We start from the raw sequence: 19912 nt of genomic DNA, 5'->3' as shown, positions 1-19912 counted from the left end.
TGCCCAAACTGAAGCACTGTTTGGAAGCAATGAAGTCCACCTTTAACCATCAGACTTAGGAGCAATTCCCACTCGCCAGCCATTCAGTCATTAAGAGTGCCAGCTTCCTAATTTTTGTTCTAACTGCATGCAGGCTATACTATTTTTTAATCAACATTTTTTATTAATTGACTAATGGTTTGCCTAAACAAATGCATTTACAATTGTAAATGTTAGCTATCTACCCAATATCCACTCTCCTCTTCTTCCATACTTATAGGACCTTGATCATTTATGGAATCAACAGTATGCCTTGCTTAAAAAAAAAATCCAGCTTCATTTACAGATGAGGTAGCCAGTGAAGTCTAAGAGTCATTAGTTGGGGCTCCTGAGTAAGCTCTTTAAAGAGAGCTTATTTAGCAAGAAGACCTATTCTTCTGCCCTGTTCTTTTCTCATCCCTGTGACAGAATATAGACAGGATAGTTAGCTAAGGTGACAACGTGGGGATCTTGAGGATCTTGGAGGAAAATCAGGCATTAAGGATAGCAGGGCAGAAAGATGTCAGATGCCTCGGCTGTGTAGCTTGGAATATCTCTTATAAACTTACTTAGATGACAGAAAAAGAAGCCTCTCTATCTTATTTAGTCCACCGTTATGGGGGTTTTCTTTTAGTCACAGAACCTAACTTTAACTTATGCATTATGTATTGAATATGCTAGCTTTATATATTTTTCAGTTATTAAAATAATATGTTCACATACTTACTACTTAAATGACTTAAAGTCATTCTGCTTGCTACTACTGATATGCATACCACACTCTTGGGAAACTGTCTAATTATCCATAGAACCTATAAAAATGATTCACCTTTCTGCTTGTTTTGCTCCTCTTATAAAGAGGGAGGTAAAAAGAAGGCAATGCTACCTGAAAGTAAACTGCAAATTTGTGAAGATCTTCTGAGAGGAAAAGACAAATATTTGGAAAATATTCTGGTTTAATTAATCAAGATTTACCTACATATCTGCATAAAATAAACTGCAAATTATGGCTGGCTGATACTTATTATTTTAAGGTACTACAAGGTTAACAAGATTTTATAACATGATAATGAAATTATAATGACAAACGAAATACTTTGGCATTAACTTTCTTTAGCAGAAAATACATAAAGTGTCTAATAAATATACTTACATTTGAAGGTTTAAGTTTATTAATGATTGTTGTTTTGCCACTGTTATCCAAACCAAGGCACAAAACATGAACCTCCTTCTTCTTCAGGCCAAGCAAGCCTGAAAGTCTGTCTAACAATCCCATAATGTGAGTCAAGTATTTCCAAACCAGCTGTAAGTCAAGAGGAAAAAAAAAAAAAAAAATATATATATATATATATATATATATATCCCACAAGTATCTTAAATATGGAAAATATGAGCATAGATATCAAAAATTTCATAATTTAAAGACACAGGGATACTGTGAAAACCATGATAATGTAGCTTTGCACTTAGTAAACAGAGTTTAAGCTGATTACCAGAAAGGAGCCTTAACTGAAATGCAGATTGGCAGCTTATAACCCCTGGTAACACAGAATAATGCCCTTGAAATAACTCTACATTTCTCATAGTAACTTATAATATTTAAGAAGAAAATGTGGTTAAACTCAGTGTCATGTGAGGTCTGCCATTTGTGCTACCTGAGAGCATCTGCAGCCTTTTCGGGAAATCTGGAACAACGTACAGGCAACGGCATTCACGTGGGGTCTGATGCTGAAGCTCAGAAGCAGAAGGCAAACCAGAATAACAGAGAAAAACTGAGATTTTGGCTCTATCATTTGAGCCATTGGCTAAATCTTTTTCTATAGCCAGCCCCATTGCTGTATTTGCAATAATATGAACTAATAAATATTAAATTTACCCTTTTTGTTTGTCTGCTTGATTATATCCAGTTTAGGTTATGTTTTCTATCAGTAGAAACAAAGAATCCTAACTGATATATTTATCTTAATTTCTCTTTAGTCCTTACATATATCCTCGTAAGTCAACACAAATCCATTTGGGAAGAAGGCTATGTATAAAATACACAATTTCATTGAACTTTAATAAATATCTGTTTCTTTGAAACTATAACTTACCTGAAATATCCAGTTAAACATTATTTTAAAATAACTTTAATTAGTATAATAGTAAAGTATAGGAACCCTAATACCAATCTTATATTTTAATCTCATTTTCTCAAATACCATAAAAGTTTCTTTGTTAACTTGTCCCTGAAGGGTTCATTTGTTTGTTTATCAATTCTTCCTTTGGGAAAAAAAAATCCTTCCAATTAAAACCTCAAAAAAGGAAAACAGAAACAAAAACAAAAACCAAACTTCATCAGCAATCCACCTATTTTGAAGTCAAATAAAATTGCTGATGACATATTGCTGGCTATGTGGTAAATTTATGGCTATTCATATCCTTTAAGGTACTGTTAGATTTAGACTTCTGGTCTTCAAATGAAACTTTCCCAAGGTTCTGTCTTTGGGTCCATCACTCCCACCCTAAAAAACATGTAGTGAGAGAAGAAAGAGATTGCCTTTGCCAGCCCTTAGCTGCAGAGACTGCTACAGCAGTAACTACAAAACACCTGTATTCCAAACATTTCCTATTACTCCCCAAACCATCTTTTTCAAAATTTCTAAATGTTAATATCATTTAATTCATCTCTGTATAAGGCTCCAGAAGCCTGTCATTTTATAGCTATTTCAGTATTTTTCATTCCATACCAGCCAGGCAAGACCATACCTTGTAGGCCACTTAAAAAATGCAGCCACTTGAAAAATAAGAGGCTTCCGAGACAACTGCATCTGAAAGCAGGCTGCATCAACAATTTTGTTTGGGCCACTTCAGAGATCATTGTGGACAGAAATTTCAAAACTGAATTCCAGTGATATGTGGAAAAGAGAAGGTGCAATGCCTCACCCAAGCATGAGGCCACAGGTGTCTGTCTTACCCAAGGGATGGGTCTGACTTCAGGAATTCCATTTGTGCCGCTTGAATCGACTTTTCCTCTTGTGTTAGAGATTCAAATCTCACTCAATCTGTTCCTCTAAATCTCAACTTAAGGACAGGCATCTGTAGAATCTACTTTAAGTTAGCCTTCTGATATCATGGAACAAATCATATAGATCATTTTATCAAAATAAATTTGATATAACTCACTTTGTTATTAATTGTACTAAGCATATTGATACAGGCTTATACCTTGCTTTCCAATTTCCATACAGTTTTGAATGGATTTTTAAAAATACGACCACTTCTCACATCATCCCCCTCTGAGCATCTATATAAAGCATTGATTGTCAAAAGCTTGATACCTGAATATTTGTCTTTTTTTCATAGAACCTTGGGTTGTGATTTGCCATCACTTTTTCATGGATTATCAAGCACCTAATGCTTGTTATTGAAAAACTCTGGGATAATTTACAAGAGAAGTCAGGTGTTCTAAAAGATATAATTACATTTATTGAAGTAGCTTTGTAACATCTACCTTATAGCCTTATATATGCTTTTATTTCTCAGTAATTCTACATTTTTATGTTTACTTTTTGCATACATGAAAGAGGGAAATGAAAGATAACAGTTTAAATCTCTCAGCATTCATTTGGAGGCTCCTAAGTCCACAGTAGGAGATACAATGAAAGTTTTCTGTATCTCCCTACTCCTACAGCCATGATTCTCAACCCTGCCTGCACAATGGAATCAGCTAATTGGATTAGTATATCTGAAGATGGAATGAGGGCATCTGTTTTAAAAAGCTACATAGCGTTTCTGATGTACAGTCACTATTAGAACTACTGGCTTTTAGAATAAAGTCTAAACTTTCATGCACAGCTTTTAAAGTTGTTTACAATCGGACTCCAGTCGACCTTTCCAGTTTCTTATCTCACTGTTTTCCTCTCTGCATACCAGCCAATCAAATTCTCTTGGCTGTCATCAAAGAAACTGCTTTCTAAAGGATTTTTTCACTTGTTGCCAGAAAAGTCCTGAAGAATTAGGACACTATCCATAGCTAAGAGCTTGGAAGGTAAGTTGTAGAGTGGTCGGGCAAAGAAGACACCATGAATGGTACTTCATAAACTTTAAAAATGTTTCTAGAGTGAATTATATAGCACACCCAATAAACATTTTTATTCAGCTTTCAGTTTTTGATGACGGAATTTCAATTATACTTCGTACACACCAAATAAAAAGGCCCAATCTGGGTAGTGTTAAAACCACCCAATCAAACAAAAACTCACCCAGAGCAGTGCAATGAGTCTTCTGGGCTTCCTAGCCCACTTCTTCTTTTCTACCTCTCACACATTAGAAACAACTACACGCAGAGAAAAACATGGGCAAGAGCAATTCTAAAACTGGCGGCGGGATTGGGGGCGGCGCTGCGGGATGGGAGATACCTGCTCTTTGACGTTTGTCCCGCGGGCCCAGGAGCTGCTGAACAGGAACGGACGCACTCGCTCCTTTCCGTCTCTGGACAGGGAATGTGGTGCGGACGCCTCTCAGCCTTTTTCCCTAGGCCTCCATAGGAAGAAGGACGCCTGGTCCTGAACAAAACTGCCTCTGCAAGTTCGGCGAAGGGGCAGCGTCTGCCTCAGCCCAAGCATCAGTGGCTGGGCAGGCGCCTTGGTGCCTTTAGGTGCGTGGCGTTCCCGTGGCAACCGAAGGTTCTTCCGGTCTGGAGCCACGCCTCCTCAGAGGTCTTAGTGCGTCAGTCGCCGCACACTCGTTGTGAATTGAAAAGGTCCCCAAAATGCCAGAGGCACAGCGAGGAGTATTAAATAAGTGTGAGCAAGGGTGACTGGACGATCTGCCGCCTTCCAGCGAGGAGCTGGGCAGTCCGCGTGGAGCATGACGGGAGTTGTAGGCACGCGCACAGCCTGCTGGGAACGTGTGGCGTCCGCCTTTGCGGCGGGCTTTTCTTGCAGCGCCAGGCTCCCAGCCAGCTCGGGGATGTCCGCTCTTGGGGATCGGCGCTTAGAGCGCTGGGGCGCCTGCGTTGGCGTCGGGCAGGGGCGCAGCGTGGTGGCTACAGCTGCAGGAGACGATTGCACTCTAGGGCGAGGTGTGCAGCGGACAGGCCCCTTGCCCATCGCACCTACCCTCTTCCAGGTCTGCTGGGCCTCATACCCGGGGGACCAGGAGAAGCAAGACTGTTACTGTGGGTAGGGAGAGGAGATAGACTCAAAGGCATTGTTTGGCAAAGGAAATAATGCCCGTAACCTGGCTTCTTAGCTGTCTGATCTCCTGAAGAGATTTCCATGAGGCATAGTCTCCTGTGATTAAATTACAGTCTCCAGAATCAAATCTGCGGGTGGTCAGGAAAGGAATCCATAGTCGGAATGCTTAAACACCTTCTTAAATTGCTCTGGGGTGTTAATAGTAAATGATTCATTTCCTTTGTCAGTCGTGAGTATGATTGTTTCCCCCCTCCAACTACCTAATGTTATGTTTACTACCCTACCTGTTCTTTGGCATATAAATTATTTTGGCCTATTAAATGAATTAGGTTGAAAAAAAGAGACTAGAAAGAATTATATAAAAGGCTGTATTATCATGATCATGGGGTGGTTTTCTTTCATTTTCCAAATTTTCAAATATGGTTCTGTTATTTTTATGATGGAAAAAAATGTGGTCTGGGCTAGTGACTGTTGAAAGAGAAGAACTGACAAAACACAAAAAACAGTAGTTGCATATACAAAACAACTTATTTACCAATGTCCTTGTAAAAATGGAGTATGGAAATATAGTCTTTATTGTGTGGCCTTAGGCCAATTAACCTGCTCTATTATTCAGCTTCCTCACCTTCAAAATGACACTACTTCAACTGGATGTTTTGAGGAATAAATGGATAACAGAAGTATATGTGTTTGGCACAGTGTAGGTGTTCGATAAATAATTTCCTGTCTTCCCTTGTCATGAAATTTTTATTATATGGATAGGATTTTTAAATGTGGTCCTTCACCTTCTGACTCAATGAATTTACAGTAAGGTGTTGATTACTTTTCTGTGTGTCTGGATATTGTGACTCACTCTGATAAAAGTTGGAAGCTACATGCAGATAGCCAGACTTTGACATTTTTTTTTTTTTTTTTAGAGCTAAGCAGAAATCTTATGTTTCAGGAAACTTTAGTAGACAGACAAGTTTTCCTGTTTGGGGTTGATACTTTATGCCCCTAAGTTGAGTTCTGTTTTTGCTTAGTATAAAATATTTAGTGAAAACTGGACATACAATGGGGAGACTGGATATCTAACTTTTCAGTAAATTTAAGCAGATAATATAATTCTTAAAAAGAAATTAGCTAAGTGAATAGTTCTCTTAAGGTACATAATTCTCTTAAAAATTTTAGCTAAGTAGTTATCTTAAATGAGTGTAGTTGATATGTTGGCTTATTATCATTAGAGACCAAATAGTGGTCATGAAACCCTCAATCTACTCCATAACCGAGAAAATGCTAGTTTTCAAAACTAACAACCTTAAAAAAAGTAAATGTTTCATATGGCTGAATCTGCCGTTTTGGTGCTTTGCCAATGGAAACAACTCTCAACAGCACACTCAAGGCTCAACATAAAAATTGGTTTTCCTTGATTTAGGACGTTAGTTTGGTTCTCCTCATTTTATTAGAAGAATAAGAAGTTTTAAAATGGTATGTAGTCTTATGAGGGCTACTTAAGATACCTGTATAAGGAAAGAAAGTTTCAAGTACTTTATTATTGGTTAAAATTTCATACTGGCTTTTGAAACTGTAGTAGAAGAATTATAAGAGAGAAGAGTGAGATATGATGAATCCAGCACTATTCTGGTTAATTCAAGATACAATTAATGTGTTTTCTTACCAGGAACTTTAAGAAAATATATAGAAAATCCATGATTCATAATTTATTGGAAGATTTTTGGAATGAATGTTGATGGTCTAAAGCTGTTTGAATAGTTGTATATTATGTGTATCTTTTGGTCATTTGAATTTGTATACAGTATTACCCATGCAATGGACAGTTTAATTTACTTGAATCTCACAAAATATTTTGCTGATATACAATCATTACAAAAGTATGTCCCAATTATTTATAGTGATTTATGTCTTGACCTTAATGATGTTATTTTGAAAACTTACAGCTATGATTTTGTCTCCAGAATTACTCATAAAGAACATCTAGACTTAATAGACTAAAAAATAAATTATATTAAATATGATCAATACAACAATACAAAAAAGTCACAAATTCAACCACCAGAACTGTAACTTTTATTTACTAATAGATATTTTAATAAACAGGCTTACTCCATCTGTAAGACCCTGATAATGCCTCTTAGGAAATCATAGAAAAATAAAATACAGTAATTAGTTACTTGTACTTTGTACAAAAATCTTATTATGTTGCTCAGCAGGTAGTTTTGCTAAACACCATATTCTTTCATCAAATAGATGACATATGTAATGCAACTCACGACAAACGACCCCTCATTGAGAGCTGAGCATTCTATAACTCTATTAACTTCTAAGCATGCCAGCACATGAAAATTTACATGGAACATCATAATATTACAGTAGACTTTTATAAGATGAAAACAATACCGCCTTCAAGTAAGTCTGGACTACTTCACTGTCACAGTAAAGTAGGTAATAGGTAGGATTGCAGTTCTATTGTTAACACCCTCTTACTGTGTTTATCTTTCTACAATGTTGTGATACAACCAGAAAAGAACATAGGCTGTGTAAGGAACCTGAGCGGAGGGCATGTACTGAAACACTAGTGATGTAAAACCAAAGAGAAAAAAGTAATACAGTGCTGTGCTTCCTTATTCTCACAAACAGATCTTTTCCCCCTTTTGCAAGAGTATATGGATTCAGTGCTAAATCCATATTTATGGTAAATAAGTTTATGATGGGTTACAAAAAGATGCATTTAAAAGTCATATTCATATTTATTGGAAGGACAAATGTTTTCAGCTGCAGTTTTTCACTAGTCAGATATTGCTCTATGAGGGATTAAATGTCTCAACCTAGACAGATGTTATCTAGGCACTTAATATAAATGTACTATTTAGTATTTAATAAATTCTTCAGGATTTGTGCTACAAAGATTTTTATAGCTTTTTTATTTTAAATACACTGCAACTGTCAAATCTACCATTTAATATTTGACATGGCCATTCAACTATTAAGTGATTAATCAAATACATATTTATATGTACAATGTATCTCTATATTTTTGGCTATGCTAAAACAGCAAAAAAAAAGTAGAGCAGTCTTATTTCATTATTCACAATCTAATTTTACATCAAATCCAAGGAATAAATATGTACCTATAAATTCTAATACACTGAATTACATACAACCTACTCAGAAATGAAGCTCCAAGCACAAAGAACTCATCCTTCCTACGGGATAGGGAGGGCATAATGAAAAAAATTACCATAACCCCCTTCTCCTAAATGACAGATGTTTTTCATATGAAAAAAAATCATAATAAAAGTATTGTTTTACCAAACAATTAAAGCCTGATTGCTTTTTAAAAAAAAATTCAGATGGGGGCTGAACCCCTCGCAATATAGTGTTCTGAGAAAACTGACAACTTGAGTGTGCAAAACAATTCTTTTATGATTAAGCCAATTTAATTTTCATAAGTTTTGACTTAGAATAGCTATAAGATATTTGTCTTTCACACTGTAATAGACAAAAATAACAACATGAGAATTACCTATAGCATTGAGAAGTCCTCAATCTCTACGTTACATAAAAGAGTACTCTGTTATCAGCATCCTTGGAAAGCTCAGAATTCCAATTCAGATCTTCCAAATAAGATGTCTCAAAAATATTTAGTGAAAATGGCTTCAAAGTATTTTATATAATAGGTCTTTTTCCTGTTGGGTATTACATACACACAAATACCCACATATATGTACACATATATGTGTGTGTGCGTGTGTGTGTGTGTGTGTTCCCTCTTTCCAACTACCTACACATCTCTCCTTCAACCTATACTCACTTCCCACTCCCCATGTTGACTTTTAAATTCTCTTGGTAAAATAAAACTCCTCACATAGTAACATCCTTACCTTTTTATCACAAATCTACCAACCTATCAGCATATTACACACTCTGCCTTCCCTCCCATTATAGTTCTATGTGTTTCCTCCTATCAAAAACTAACCTCCCTGTTTATGCTATGAATCTGAACCCTTCTACCTCCCAAAGCCTTTTCTATAATTAAATTCTCTCTTGCATAATTAGTTTTCCCCTTTCTACCAGATCATTCTCATAAATAAATAAATAAATATGCTCTAGCATCCTCTAACACACACACACACACACACACCCCTTTCTTAACCCCATATCTACTTCCAGATACTTAGCTACTTACTGCCCTATTTTTCTTACTTTCTTGAGGTAAAACTTCTTGGAAGAGTTGTTTATAGATACTGACTCCACCTTCTTCCCTAAAGTATCTTCTTAAAGTATCCACATCAACCAGACTTTGATTTCATTACTTCATAGACACTGCCCATGTCAAAACCAGCAATAACTCCATGTCACCAAGTCCAATGGCCATTTCTTTATTCCAATCTTGGCTTAAAGCATTTAATCCAGGTGGCCATTGGTTTTCTTTGTTCTCTTCCTTACCTTACACTACTCAGTGTCCTCTGCTGGCTTCTAATTCTCTGCCTAGCTTCTACATTAGAATGCTCTGGATCTCAATCAAGGCCTAGTTCTCTATCTTATGGGCTTTCCCTAGGTGATTTAAAAACCTTAAATACCATTATACTGATGACTTCTAAATCTTGATACCTAACCCTGGTTGCTCCTTTGAACTCTTATATATAACTGCTTGGTAGTTCCATTTGAATATCTAACAGGTATCTCAGGCATTACATGGTTAAAACCAAACTTGATTTTTATCCTCCAAATGTGCTTCTCCTACACCACCATTAATTACGTTTCTTACTTTCCAAATGTAGAATTTATCTTCGATTTTTCTTTCTTCATCTCTCAGGCCCATTCCATTAGCCAGCCTCTATCTTCAAACACATTCAAAACCCACTGGCTTCCCTTCATCTATTTCCACTTTAACAAAAGCCACTTTTCTCCCCTTAAATTACTGCAGTAGCCTCATAAATGTTCTTTGACCCCCCTCTCATTTTGGCCACTTTGGCTCATCTACTGCACACCGACCACACCGTTCTCTCTGGCCTCAAACATTCCGAACTCACACATCAAACTGTTCCCTCTGGCTTGAATGCTCTGCCCCCAGATTTTCTCATGACTGGTTCCTTCAGGCTTTTCAGATATCAGTTTAAAGATCACAACCTCAGAGAAGATTTCCCTTACCATTTTATATAAAGAAGCCACAGTCATGCTGTGTGACGTTATTAATTTAATTATCAGTATAGCACATCACTACTTCTTTATTGTCTTTACCATTAGAAGGTCAGTTTCATGAAGCTGGGGCTTTTGCTTGTCTTGGCCATTTTGTGTCCTCTGGGTTTAGAACAGGACACTGGTACATGGTAGAGTTCAATAAACATTAGTGAATGAATGGACTTATGCATAAATATGTATTTAAAATAAATCATTATCTGTGTATATATAGTATTTTTAAAATTAGGACTTACACAGTTTTGGGCTAGCAAACAGATGTGATTCTCTTTAATTTTGTCTTTTTGTTTTTATATCTGTTCCCTGTAGTGTAAAAAGTTTGACTGGACAAATCATGACTTTTTTGTTGTTGCTATTCTTTATATTAAACTGTAGACACTTAACTATTTCATTTAATGGTAGAGTGATCAAAGCTGTAAGGTGGGAAAGAGAATATTTTGCTTCCTCAGAGGAATTTTTGGAGACTTCAAAGAAGCTAAGCAATTTATGCAAAAATGGAATGGCTTTTCACTTTTGTTTGAAGTATCCCATTTGATGAAATTTTTAAAACTGAATAAACAGTAAGCAGTGGAAGTAACTATAAAAACATACGTTCACTATTTTGAATACAGAAAGTCTAATGGAGGATTTTTTTTTGGTATTTCCATTCATAAGAAAGTAAGAGTTTGCTTTCTCCAGCAGACTTTATGATATATATGACCGATATTAGACAAAAGAAGAGTAGCAACTTCAAAAATTATAACTTCTAGCCACTATGTTATGGTTTTTGGCTTCCACTTCTCTGAGAATTGGAAAGTTATAAGCACTATTAGAGAAATTGAATAGAAATATAAAATATAAAGCAGTTCTCTTTTAATACTTTAACCAACTGAAAAGAGAAGGCCATCTCCTTGAAAGAATATAAGCATTTAGAGAACATAAGATATAATGTACAACTAATATGCAGGTACCATATTTTTGGAACATTTAAGACCGTGTAAAATTTATGTATCTGTATAAAAGCATAAACTGATTCTAAAAGACTACCATTTCAAGTCAGTTATTTTTACCTGCATTTTATATACACTGGTTTTACAGTTAATAAAGCAGAAGAAACAACTCTTAATTATTAATAGGAGTGATTCATTAATATGTGTAAAGTGCTTTGACAGTCTAATAGTCAATGTTTTTTGGCAAATTCTTTAATTATATATATCTTAGAAATCAAAAGAACTATTAGGGAAATGTTAATAATTGTGATCATTTGGTTATTAATAAACTTTTAAAACTTTTAAAAAATAAATTTAAATTTTTGACATTTTAGTAACATTTCTTTCTAGTTTTATATAGCACGATATATTTTAACAAATATTAGTGGACTTATTTATATTAGAGAGTCTCATCCTGAAAATGCATTTTAATTTCAAAATTACCAGTAAGAGTAACATGACATAATTTTCAATCACTGTTTTCTATTAATTTTTTGTTTTTTTAAGGAGGTAATTAATAGTTGTAACACAAACACCTCTTTGTATTACCTTTTTGTCTTTTCGTCAGTTTTAATGGAACTTGGTCCATCTTCATGTTCTGCATTCATGCTCTGCCTCTGATTTTTTAAAAAATAAGGTTATTATAGAAGGTATAACTAACATTTTAGGACACATAGACTGTTAATTAACAATTATTCTTTCAAAAGTCAAAATTAAGCTGTTGAAGTTTGTACTGCATACAAAATTAAACCCAAGTATAGCTTGTGAAAAATGTCCAAAGTTATTCAAATTTCCAATGACACATTCTAAGGATGAAGTATAATTAACAAAATGATTAATAATGTATCACAAATAAAGCATATATAGTAATCTTTAAAATCCAGTGTTACTCATACTCTTATTTGTTAGGAACACTCAGGTGTTTTGCCCCATCAAAAAAAAAGGCGCCCATTTCACATTTTGATTTTTTTTCTCTTGGAGGCATAAAATACCTAAAACTATATCAAAACTCCATACTTGTAAGAAGAAAATGAGATTTTTGCATATATTAATACAATTTTCTTTAAATACACATATATGGCATAGGAAGAAACAGCACATCAAAGCAAATCACAAACTTCAATGACAAACATTTATGCCTATTAAACCTTATTTTCCAAGCAATGAAGAAATTTTTTAAAAGCCTCATTCACTGTTTGTTTTTATATTGTCCATGAAATTCAGTATTGTTTTAAAGATACTTTTGAAGATATTGCAATAATAGCTCTAGGTAAAATACCAATGGATTTTCAAACAAGTTTGCTTTAACAATGTTCACATCAGTCACATCAACAAAAAATAGCTTGTTCAGTTACAAGTCTGTTAGCAAATGAGTGGTCACTGATTTTGTCATAGAGCTTCTAAAGACCACAATTTTAAGCAGATTTATCTTAATGACAAAAGTAACATGTGAGAATAAATAAAACATGTACAGTTAAATAAAAACTTCATTACTTTAATAATGATATTACTGGGTAAATAATTCTAAAGAGAGCAACAGTTACTACTTTGTATAAAAAATTAACTGATATGATTAATGATATTCTGGCTTCTAAGTGAGTGAAGACATGTTTAAGTGAAAATTTAACAAAAACAATTTCTATCTAAATGCATACATTTCATTCTACAAATTACTAAATGTGGAAGAGTGTTAATTTATTGTAAAAGCAACTGAAGAGGACATTTTAAATTAGGTAAAAATCTTGAAAGTGTATTGTTTATTAATCTTTATGATTTAGCACTATTCACTCCATCTATCATGATTTCAAAAAGGTAAATGATATTTGGTCTTTTTAGAACAAAGGCAAAGTAAGACTGTTTTAAGGATGATGATCTATAAACATAGAAAAACGTGTATAGAAATGTTCGCATCAATATTGCTTGTCATGTAAGCTCATATTTAACTCATGATAACGAGGACATCTATCGTCAAAGTTAATAATGCCTAAATATAAAATTTGAATTAGATATATGAAAAATGAAGGTTCTCATGTCCTTGGAGTTTTCTTTATAACAATGTATTATTTTGGAATAAAAACAATTTTCCCTTCAACCAGGGCTAATGAGATGGAGACTCTGATGCTAACTAAACAGGAAACCTGAAGAGAGCTGTCTTCCTTTCATTATTGTGTTGGACACTTTAAAGCCATATCTCAGTTGTTCTGATTTACTATTTGAGTTGATAACTTACTATCTTAACCCAAAGTAAGTTTATCATGACAAATTAAAGACAGCCAGAGGTTACAAGTAATAGAGAAATATGGATAAGGACTGAGCTTGAGAGATTTTCACTAATTCTGATTATTTTTCTAATTTACAACTCCCAGGAAATTGTGTCGTTAATCTGTACTTTATTTTCCAATCAAAAGTAGAAACCACATCTTTATATATTACGTTTAAAAGCTATCTTTCATCCTCATCTGTCAGGTAATTTTCCTTTAATGCCTTTGTTATTCTTAAGGATGAATTAAGTCTAAAAGATAGTGGAATTCTTCTTTGAGACTTTTTCCCTTTTCAATGAAACAAATAAAAAATGCTCTTAGTAATATAGAGATTTAATATTCTGATAAACCAGTGTGGAAATTCAAGCATGAACCTTCTTTGTTTTGCCAAGAAAGAAACTTTGCTTTCAATGGGCAAGTGCAAAAACATAATAAAATGGAGGTAACTTGGTACCATTAAGAGACACACAACACTTCGTATTTGCCAGATTCTTTTCTAAGAGATGAAGTTTATTTATTTTTTTAGTAGTGCTTTGCTACCAATAGTAATTGAAAGGTTTTTTTTTAATGTTTTGTTTCGCTTTTAAAAACAATAATTTTGAAACAACACTTATAAGCTAAAGAACACTTTTAAATCTACTTTAAAAATCCTAAAAAAACCAGTGTCACCCAAGTCTTTCAATTAAGATGTAAATATCCTTTTTTAAACATTGTATATAAATCATCATTAATTTGAAATTGAATCTAATTATTAGTCAGAAGAAAGACGATTAGTTAAAATTACATTTTGATGATCTGGATCCTCTTCTGGACCTTTTGACCTTTTCCCTGAGGAGACATGTATGTATCATATGTGTCCTCTTATAATATAAAAAATATATTTTATCCTAAGAAATCTTTGAAACACTTGTCTAGTATTTGCCTTTTTAAGGGAACAGAAAAATGGGGTATTTACTCTTCTGCAAGATAAGACTTTTCTTTTTCTTTATTTCATCTAGTAATATGTAGATCTGGTCATGAGTAATCATCTCTTTCCCTTGTTAAATATATCATGTTTGAAAGAATTTTATGTAACCATTGCAGGTGTATACTTACTATTACATTTCCTAAGACCAGTGAATTGACTTGGGCAAGAGTGTGTCCCAGAATTGTTTTTGAAAAATGGCTGATGTTGTCTAATTTGAGGCCTCTTTGAGCGAGTCTACATGTGAACTGAAAAGTTTGCCACGAGAAAGCAGACATCTGACTCCTGAGGAGGATCAGCTGTTAACAAGAGAGATCGTCTTAGAGAATCCAGCAGGTGTGCTCCCCTCTGCCATAGGAAGTGTGGAGTGTTCTGTGAAAATCTGAGGTCCAGAACATTTCTTTCCATTGGGATTGCAAATCCAATTCACACTGGACAAGGTTTTACTTACTTAATGTATTTTTGTTTTATGAAAAGAACTAACCCTTAGTGACATGGCAGTCACAGCCAGCATAGCAGATAGGCTCTGACTTCTAAGTTTTAAGCTTAAGAGTTACTTAGAAAATAAGGACAGTATAGTCAAACTCATCTTTGCCATAAAATTTTATGCATGTAGGAGACACCTTATAGATATTTGTTACATTGAACTAAATAAAGCTTACACTGCCTTTATTGAGCATTATATAAAAATTGAAAATCTGTCAAAAATATTGAGCATAAAAACCAAACATTGGGTGACTTCAGTGCCTGGTATTCTAATGGAAGAATACCATCAATCTGACCCAGTGTACTCCTCTACCTTTTGGAGTCTTCATATAAAAAGCTTTAAAATATTCTTGGATTGAATGTGAATATCAGACTTTTCTAAGTAATAGAATTTGAGCTTGGAAGTTAAGGTGATGATACTAAAAGAAGTGATGACATCTGATTCTAATCTCTTTGTTATATAAAGACATGTATACCAATCTTGAGTTGATAATAACAGTTTTTGATTCTTAAAATATTCATTTCTTTTAAGTTAATAATATATTTTCTTAGCTAAAGTGGTAGAAAAGGATTATCTTCATCCATCTTGAAATTATTTTCAAAGCACTTAATTTCCAGTTAATGAAAAGCCAGAACTCATACTCATTGTGCAAATGCTCCCATTTGTGTGGTAGGACCCAAAATATTAAAGTATGACTTTTGCTACATTCCTTTTTTCCTCCACCCTCTGCCTCTTCTAAGGAGATCTGTAGGATATTTGTAGATTTTCTGTGCTAATTTTCTTTAGTTGATATGGAGAGGAGTGGTAGAAGCTGAGAAAGGAAAAAAAAGATGGGATGGAGGAATACAGAGAGAGGAATGGAAGGAGCTGGGAAAGAATGTTGTAGAAAACTTAATAAGGGAACAGAAAAAAAGAGACCTAGTACTGGTGAAAATTTTGAGGTAAGGGATTTAACTGGCTGCTTTACAGAACAGAAACTTGTTAGGGCAAGATAGAAAAATGGATTTTTAAGGAAATTGTGGTTGGGAGATAGGTAATGTAATGTGTTCTTCACCACCTCTTCAGAAGACCTTCTGTAAAGATTTTGCTTTCGAAGGATTGGATTTGGATTTGTTTTTCATTCATGGGCTAAAATAGGCCTTAAAGCTGTAGCTGGAAAACTGTTTTCTTCAGATGATAGCTGGATAGATTTTAAAGAGTAATACGAAGTGAAATAAGATAAATCTTTTTTGATTGTGGCATGCATAACTTATTTATCTAAAGTTATAAGATAAGTCAATGCAAAAGTGCTGTGATTCTTAATTCTTGTTAGGCCAAGAGCTTTGCAATTTCTGATGGCTTTTTTAGTGTCATGATTTACATACCTAATCTCTCTTCTTGATTGTGCATTGTTTTTACAATTTTTTTCAGTTATGTCTTATACTATGAGAGAACGAGTTGGCTACAGACTGGAAACTGACCACCCAGAAAATAAAATGAAAACAGTTCCTTCAACTGTCCAATTTTCAAAATCCAAAAAGCCCCTCAGTAGTATAGCCTAGGACATTTAAAATAAAGCAGTTACTGAATGTATATGCATATTTTGTTATCAAAGATTACTTCTGAAGGCTTGGGATTTATGGTAGGTACTTATTTTCTGTCTATAATTAAGTTCTATGCTTATGTATATTAAACAGTTTTAATTACTGAATATGTGCACTAGTAAATCTCAAAATATTTCATGTAAAAATTCTGAGTCTGTGATTGGTAGGCAGTAAAGAAATAGATATCCTTATTTCTTAATGTTTTTGTTTAATCTTGCACACCTTGCTCTGACCATGATGAGGTTTAAATTTACAGTAAAGATTATCATGCTTACAGTTCCAAAAAATATAAATGTAATATAAATGTAAATTGTAAAGAGGATTTGGGGTAAGAGACAAAGTGAAAAGGCCATTTTATAATACTAGAGAATGGTGTTTGGGAAGAAAAAAAAGTATAAATTAATAGATATAGAATAGGATCATTGGACTTTTTAAAGAAAAAATATCTTAACAAAGAACTTTAATCTTTCAAGCACTGAATGCCCATCCCATAGAAGTTTAAATAATTTATAGACTTTATTTCATCAAAGAATACAGATGTTGCTGACAGAGTCCTATGGAAGACCATAATTATTCTATTCCTTATTTTTCTAAATATTTTTTGTTGTATTATAAAAATAAATATATATATGATTAATAAATTTAATCTGTTTTACATCTGTTCTTATTTAATATATATTTGAAGACAGGTAAATATGGAAATTTTGTATTTCCTCTAAATGTATCTGGGTTTGTGTAAATGTATCAAGCAAACTGCAGCTAGTCTGTGAGTGATGCATGACCGTGCAGGTGATGGCTGGAAAATGTTGCTAGCTATTTCTGACACACTTACTTAAAAAGTGATGGATTTCCCACTTTTTTCTGTTTTAGTGTACTTTAAGGAATACTTTAAAAACTCTTCCTTCTAGCTCTCTCTCTTTTTTTAATGAGAGAAATTTAGCTGTGGTAGGCAAAAAATCAGGAGATAAATCAGCAAAAGAAAATATGTGGAAGGGTCTAGTCTAATGGGACAACCAACAAATCTTAAAGTAAGGAAAAGAGAAAAAGCAAGGCTCCTTTTATAGCAAGAAAGCTACTATCGCTAAAAAATGTAATTTAGGTAGGAATCTGAGAATATGGGTAGGGCACCTTTATCTCTGAGATCAAATAAAAACTAATTTTAATTAAATCAGCATCTTCAGACAACCTGGTCTTTTTTCTCTTAACACATTCTCCCTACTCTCCTACCTAGCACAGCCATCATTTTTTTAGTTTCACAGGAAACAGCTGATTCTATAATTGAATTTTTTCATAAGACAGTACTATTTTGATAAGCTGACTCAGCTTAATTCAATGAAAAGTGTATTTGCCTGTTTTTGCAGATTATGGCAACAGTACACCTTAGCTGTGTTTACATTTTTATGTTTCTGTATCAAGGACCCAGATTGACACACAATTCATATAAGCTCCTGTGCTAGTTCTGTTTATATCCTCTTTGGTGTATGCAATGGCATACCTGTCTCTTGGAAGGTTTGGAAAACAGCTCAGCATGTTCATGTAACTTATTTTTATGAGTGAAACATAAAAATTCTTAAATTTGCAAAATGCACCAATATCAGACAGTCAGCTAGATGTGCCTATTTTCTTGGGCTACCATATAGCTATCATAAAATTCTGCTTAAATTAAATTAATTATTATTTTTACATTTAATCTAAGGCTATAATCTTAGATCTTTTATTCAAAGCAACCGAGAATAACTAATTTCCTCAGTGCTTTGATAATTACTTTTGCAAATTTGTGAAGATGAACCAAGGGAATAGTCATGGATTTACTCCATGCTTCACTCTAGGAAAACCTTTAGAGCAAAAAACTCACTCTTGGTCTTTCCAGGGTTGATTTTTGAAAGGTAGTAGAGAAGTATATTATAGTTAGTAAAAAAAAAATTAGGAGAGAAAGCCTCTAAACCACCACCTACTCTGAAATATGTGGGACACAATAAAAAGAATTAAAGAAAAAAAAAAAGACAAATCAAGACTTAGAAGATTTAAAAACACAGTATGTTTCCCCTCGCCCTCATGGATGACTCTCGTCTCACCATAGTCACACCTGATAAGAATTCACTACATGAGATCGTTGGTCTTTTCTGAAAAGAATTCTGACAACATCAGATATCACCAGTTAAACAATTATAGAATAAAGCAACACTATGACCCACAGAGCTGAAGATAATTATCTAAAAAACAAATATCCATGTCAATTTGAATGCTACTTGATCACAAAACATGAAAGAAAGAAAGGTCAATTACTTCTTTTTCATCTACCATCAGACTCTAAATATATCATTAAGGAAGCCACAACTGAGCAAATTCCTTTGCGTTAAGTCCTTGAACACTTCTGAAATACTGTTGTACAAAGTTACACATCCATGCTGAGTTATTTACCATTGTGTAGTGATAATCTGCAGTGGGTTTGATTTGCAGCTTATTCAGAGAAGAACTATGAAGAGTGATTTTAAAATCCAGGTTGGAAGCATAAACTAAAGGTGTGTGCCCGTAGTCTGAACAGGAGACTGCAGTTTGTGAAGTGATGTTTGGAGAATCAGAAGAGAGGGTGGTAGAGAGGATATCAGAAATGCTGAGGCACAAAACACAGGTGCTTATAGTACGTTCATACATGAAATCCTTTCTCCTGTATGTGCATCATGTGTAAACGTAAAGTCTGTATACTGCTGACTATTCGTCTCTGGTGTCCAATGAGTATGACTCCAATTCTTCTAATGTCACTGTGAGATTGAGGGAGAGAGAGAGAGAGGGAGGGAGGGAGAGAGAGAGAGAGAGAGAGTGAATGTGAACATTTAGGTCTGGTAAGTACATAGAGAGGAAATGAACATTTAGATAAGGTAGCTCTGCCCCATGTTAGACTTGCTTGAAGAATTTGCCAAAAATTGTATATCTGCTAAAATGAGAGTTTAAGTAGGAATATAAATGAACATCAGGAGTCTTAACATTTTTCTTTTCCCTAGTGCCAGAGAGTGCATCAAATCAACCTCAAATTTAAGGGTACAAAGAATTCAGGTACCAATGTAATGTTCAGAAATTTCATAAGCCTAATGGTTATATAATCTATATAATTATACAAATTTTCAACAGAATTAGCAAAATAGCATGTAGGATAGAAAGTATAATGTGGACTTCATTTGTATTCTCATGGTCTTTTAATAATCTGAAAAAAATTCCATTGTATTACGTTGAACAATATGAATTGCCATTACT

The 19912-nt window shown here is 34.1% G+C and overlaps 2 protein-coding genes across 6 annotated transcripts in view; both read right to left on the bottom strand.

Annotated features, from left to right (window-relative positions):
* The window catches only part of ARL6 (ARF like GTPase 6), a 41848-nt gene extending 37015 nt beyond the window's left edge, over window positions 1-4833 (bottom strand). Inside the window, exons 1-2 of the mRNA XM_010966432.3 lie at window positions 4419-4833; window positions 1172-1321 (exon numbers count right to left, since the gene is read on the bottom strand). Coding sequence (XP_010964734.1) covers window positions 1172-1294 — 123 coding nt within the window. The 5' untranslated portion in view covers window positions 1295-1321; window positions 4419-4833. The remainder of the gene's footprint in view (window positions 1-1171; window positions 1322-4418) is intronic.
* Window positions 4834-7242: 2409 nt separating this feature from the next.
* EPHA6 (EPH receptor A6) overlaps window positions 7243-19912 on the bottom strand; it is a 743078-nt gene continuing 730408 nt past the window's right edge. For 4 of the 5 annotated variants that reach the window (XM_074361623.1, XM_074361637.1, XM_074361626.1 and 1 more), the window contains one exon: window positions 7243-19422. In XM_074361623.1, coding sequence (XP_074217724.1) covers window positions 19308-19422 — 115 coding nt within the window. In that variant the 3' untranslated portion in view covers window positions 7243-19307. The remainder of the gene's footprint in view (window positions 19423-19912) is intronic. The other variant, XM_074361631.1, reaches the window with a different exon arrangement.

The sequence above is a fragment of the Camelus bactrianus genome, chromosome 1 (genome assembly GCF_048773025.1).
Source record: "Camelus bactrianus isolate YW-2024 breed Bactrian camel chromosome 1, ASM4877302v1, whole genome shotgun sequence".
Classification (NCBI taxonomy): domain Eukaryota; kingdom Metazoa; phylum Chordata; class Mammalia; order Artiodactyla; family Camelidae; genus Camelus; species Camelus bactrianus.
This window is presented reverse-complemented; position numbering and strand designations above follow the sequence as displayed.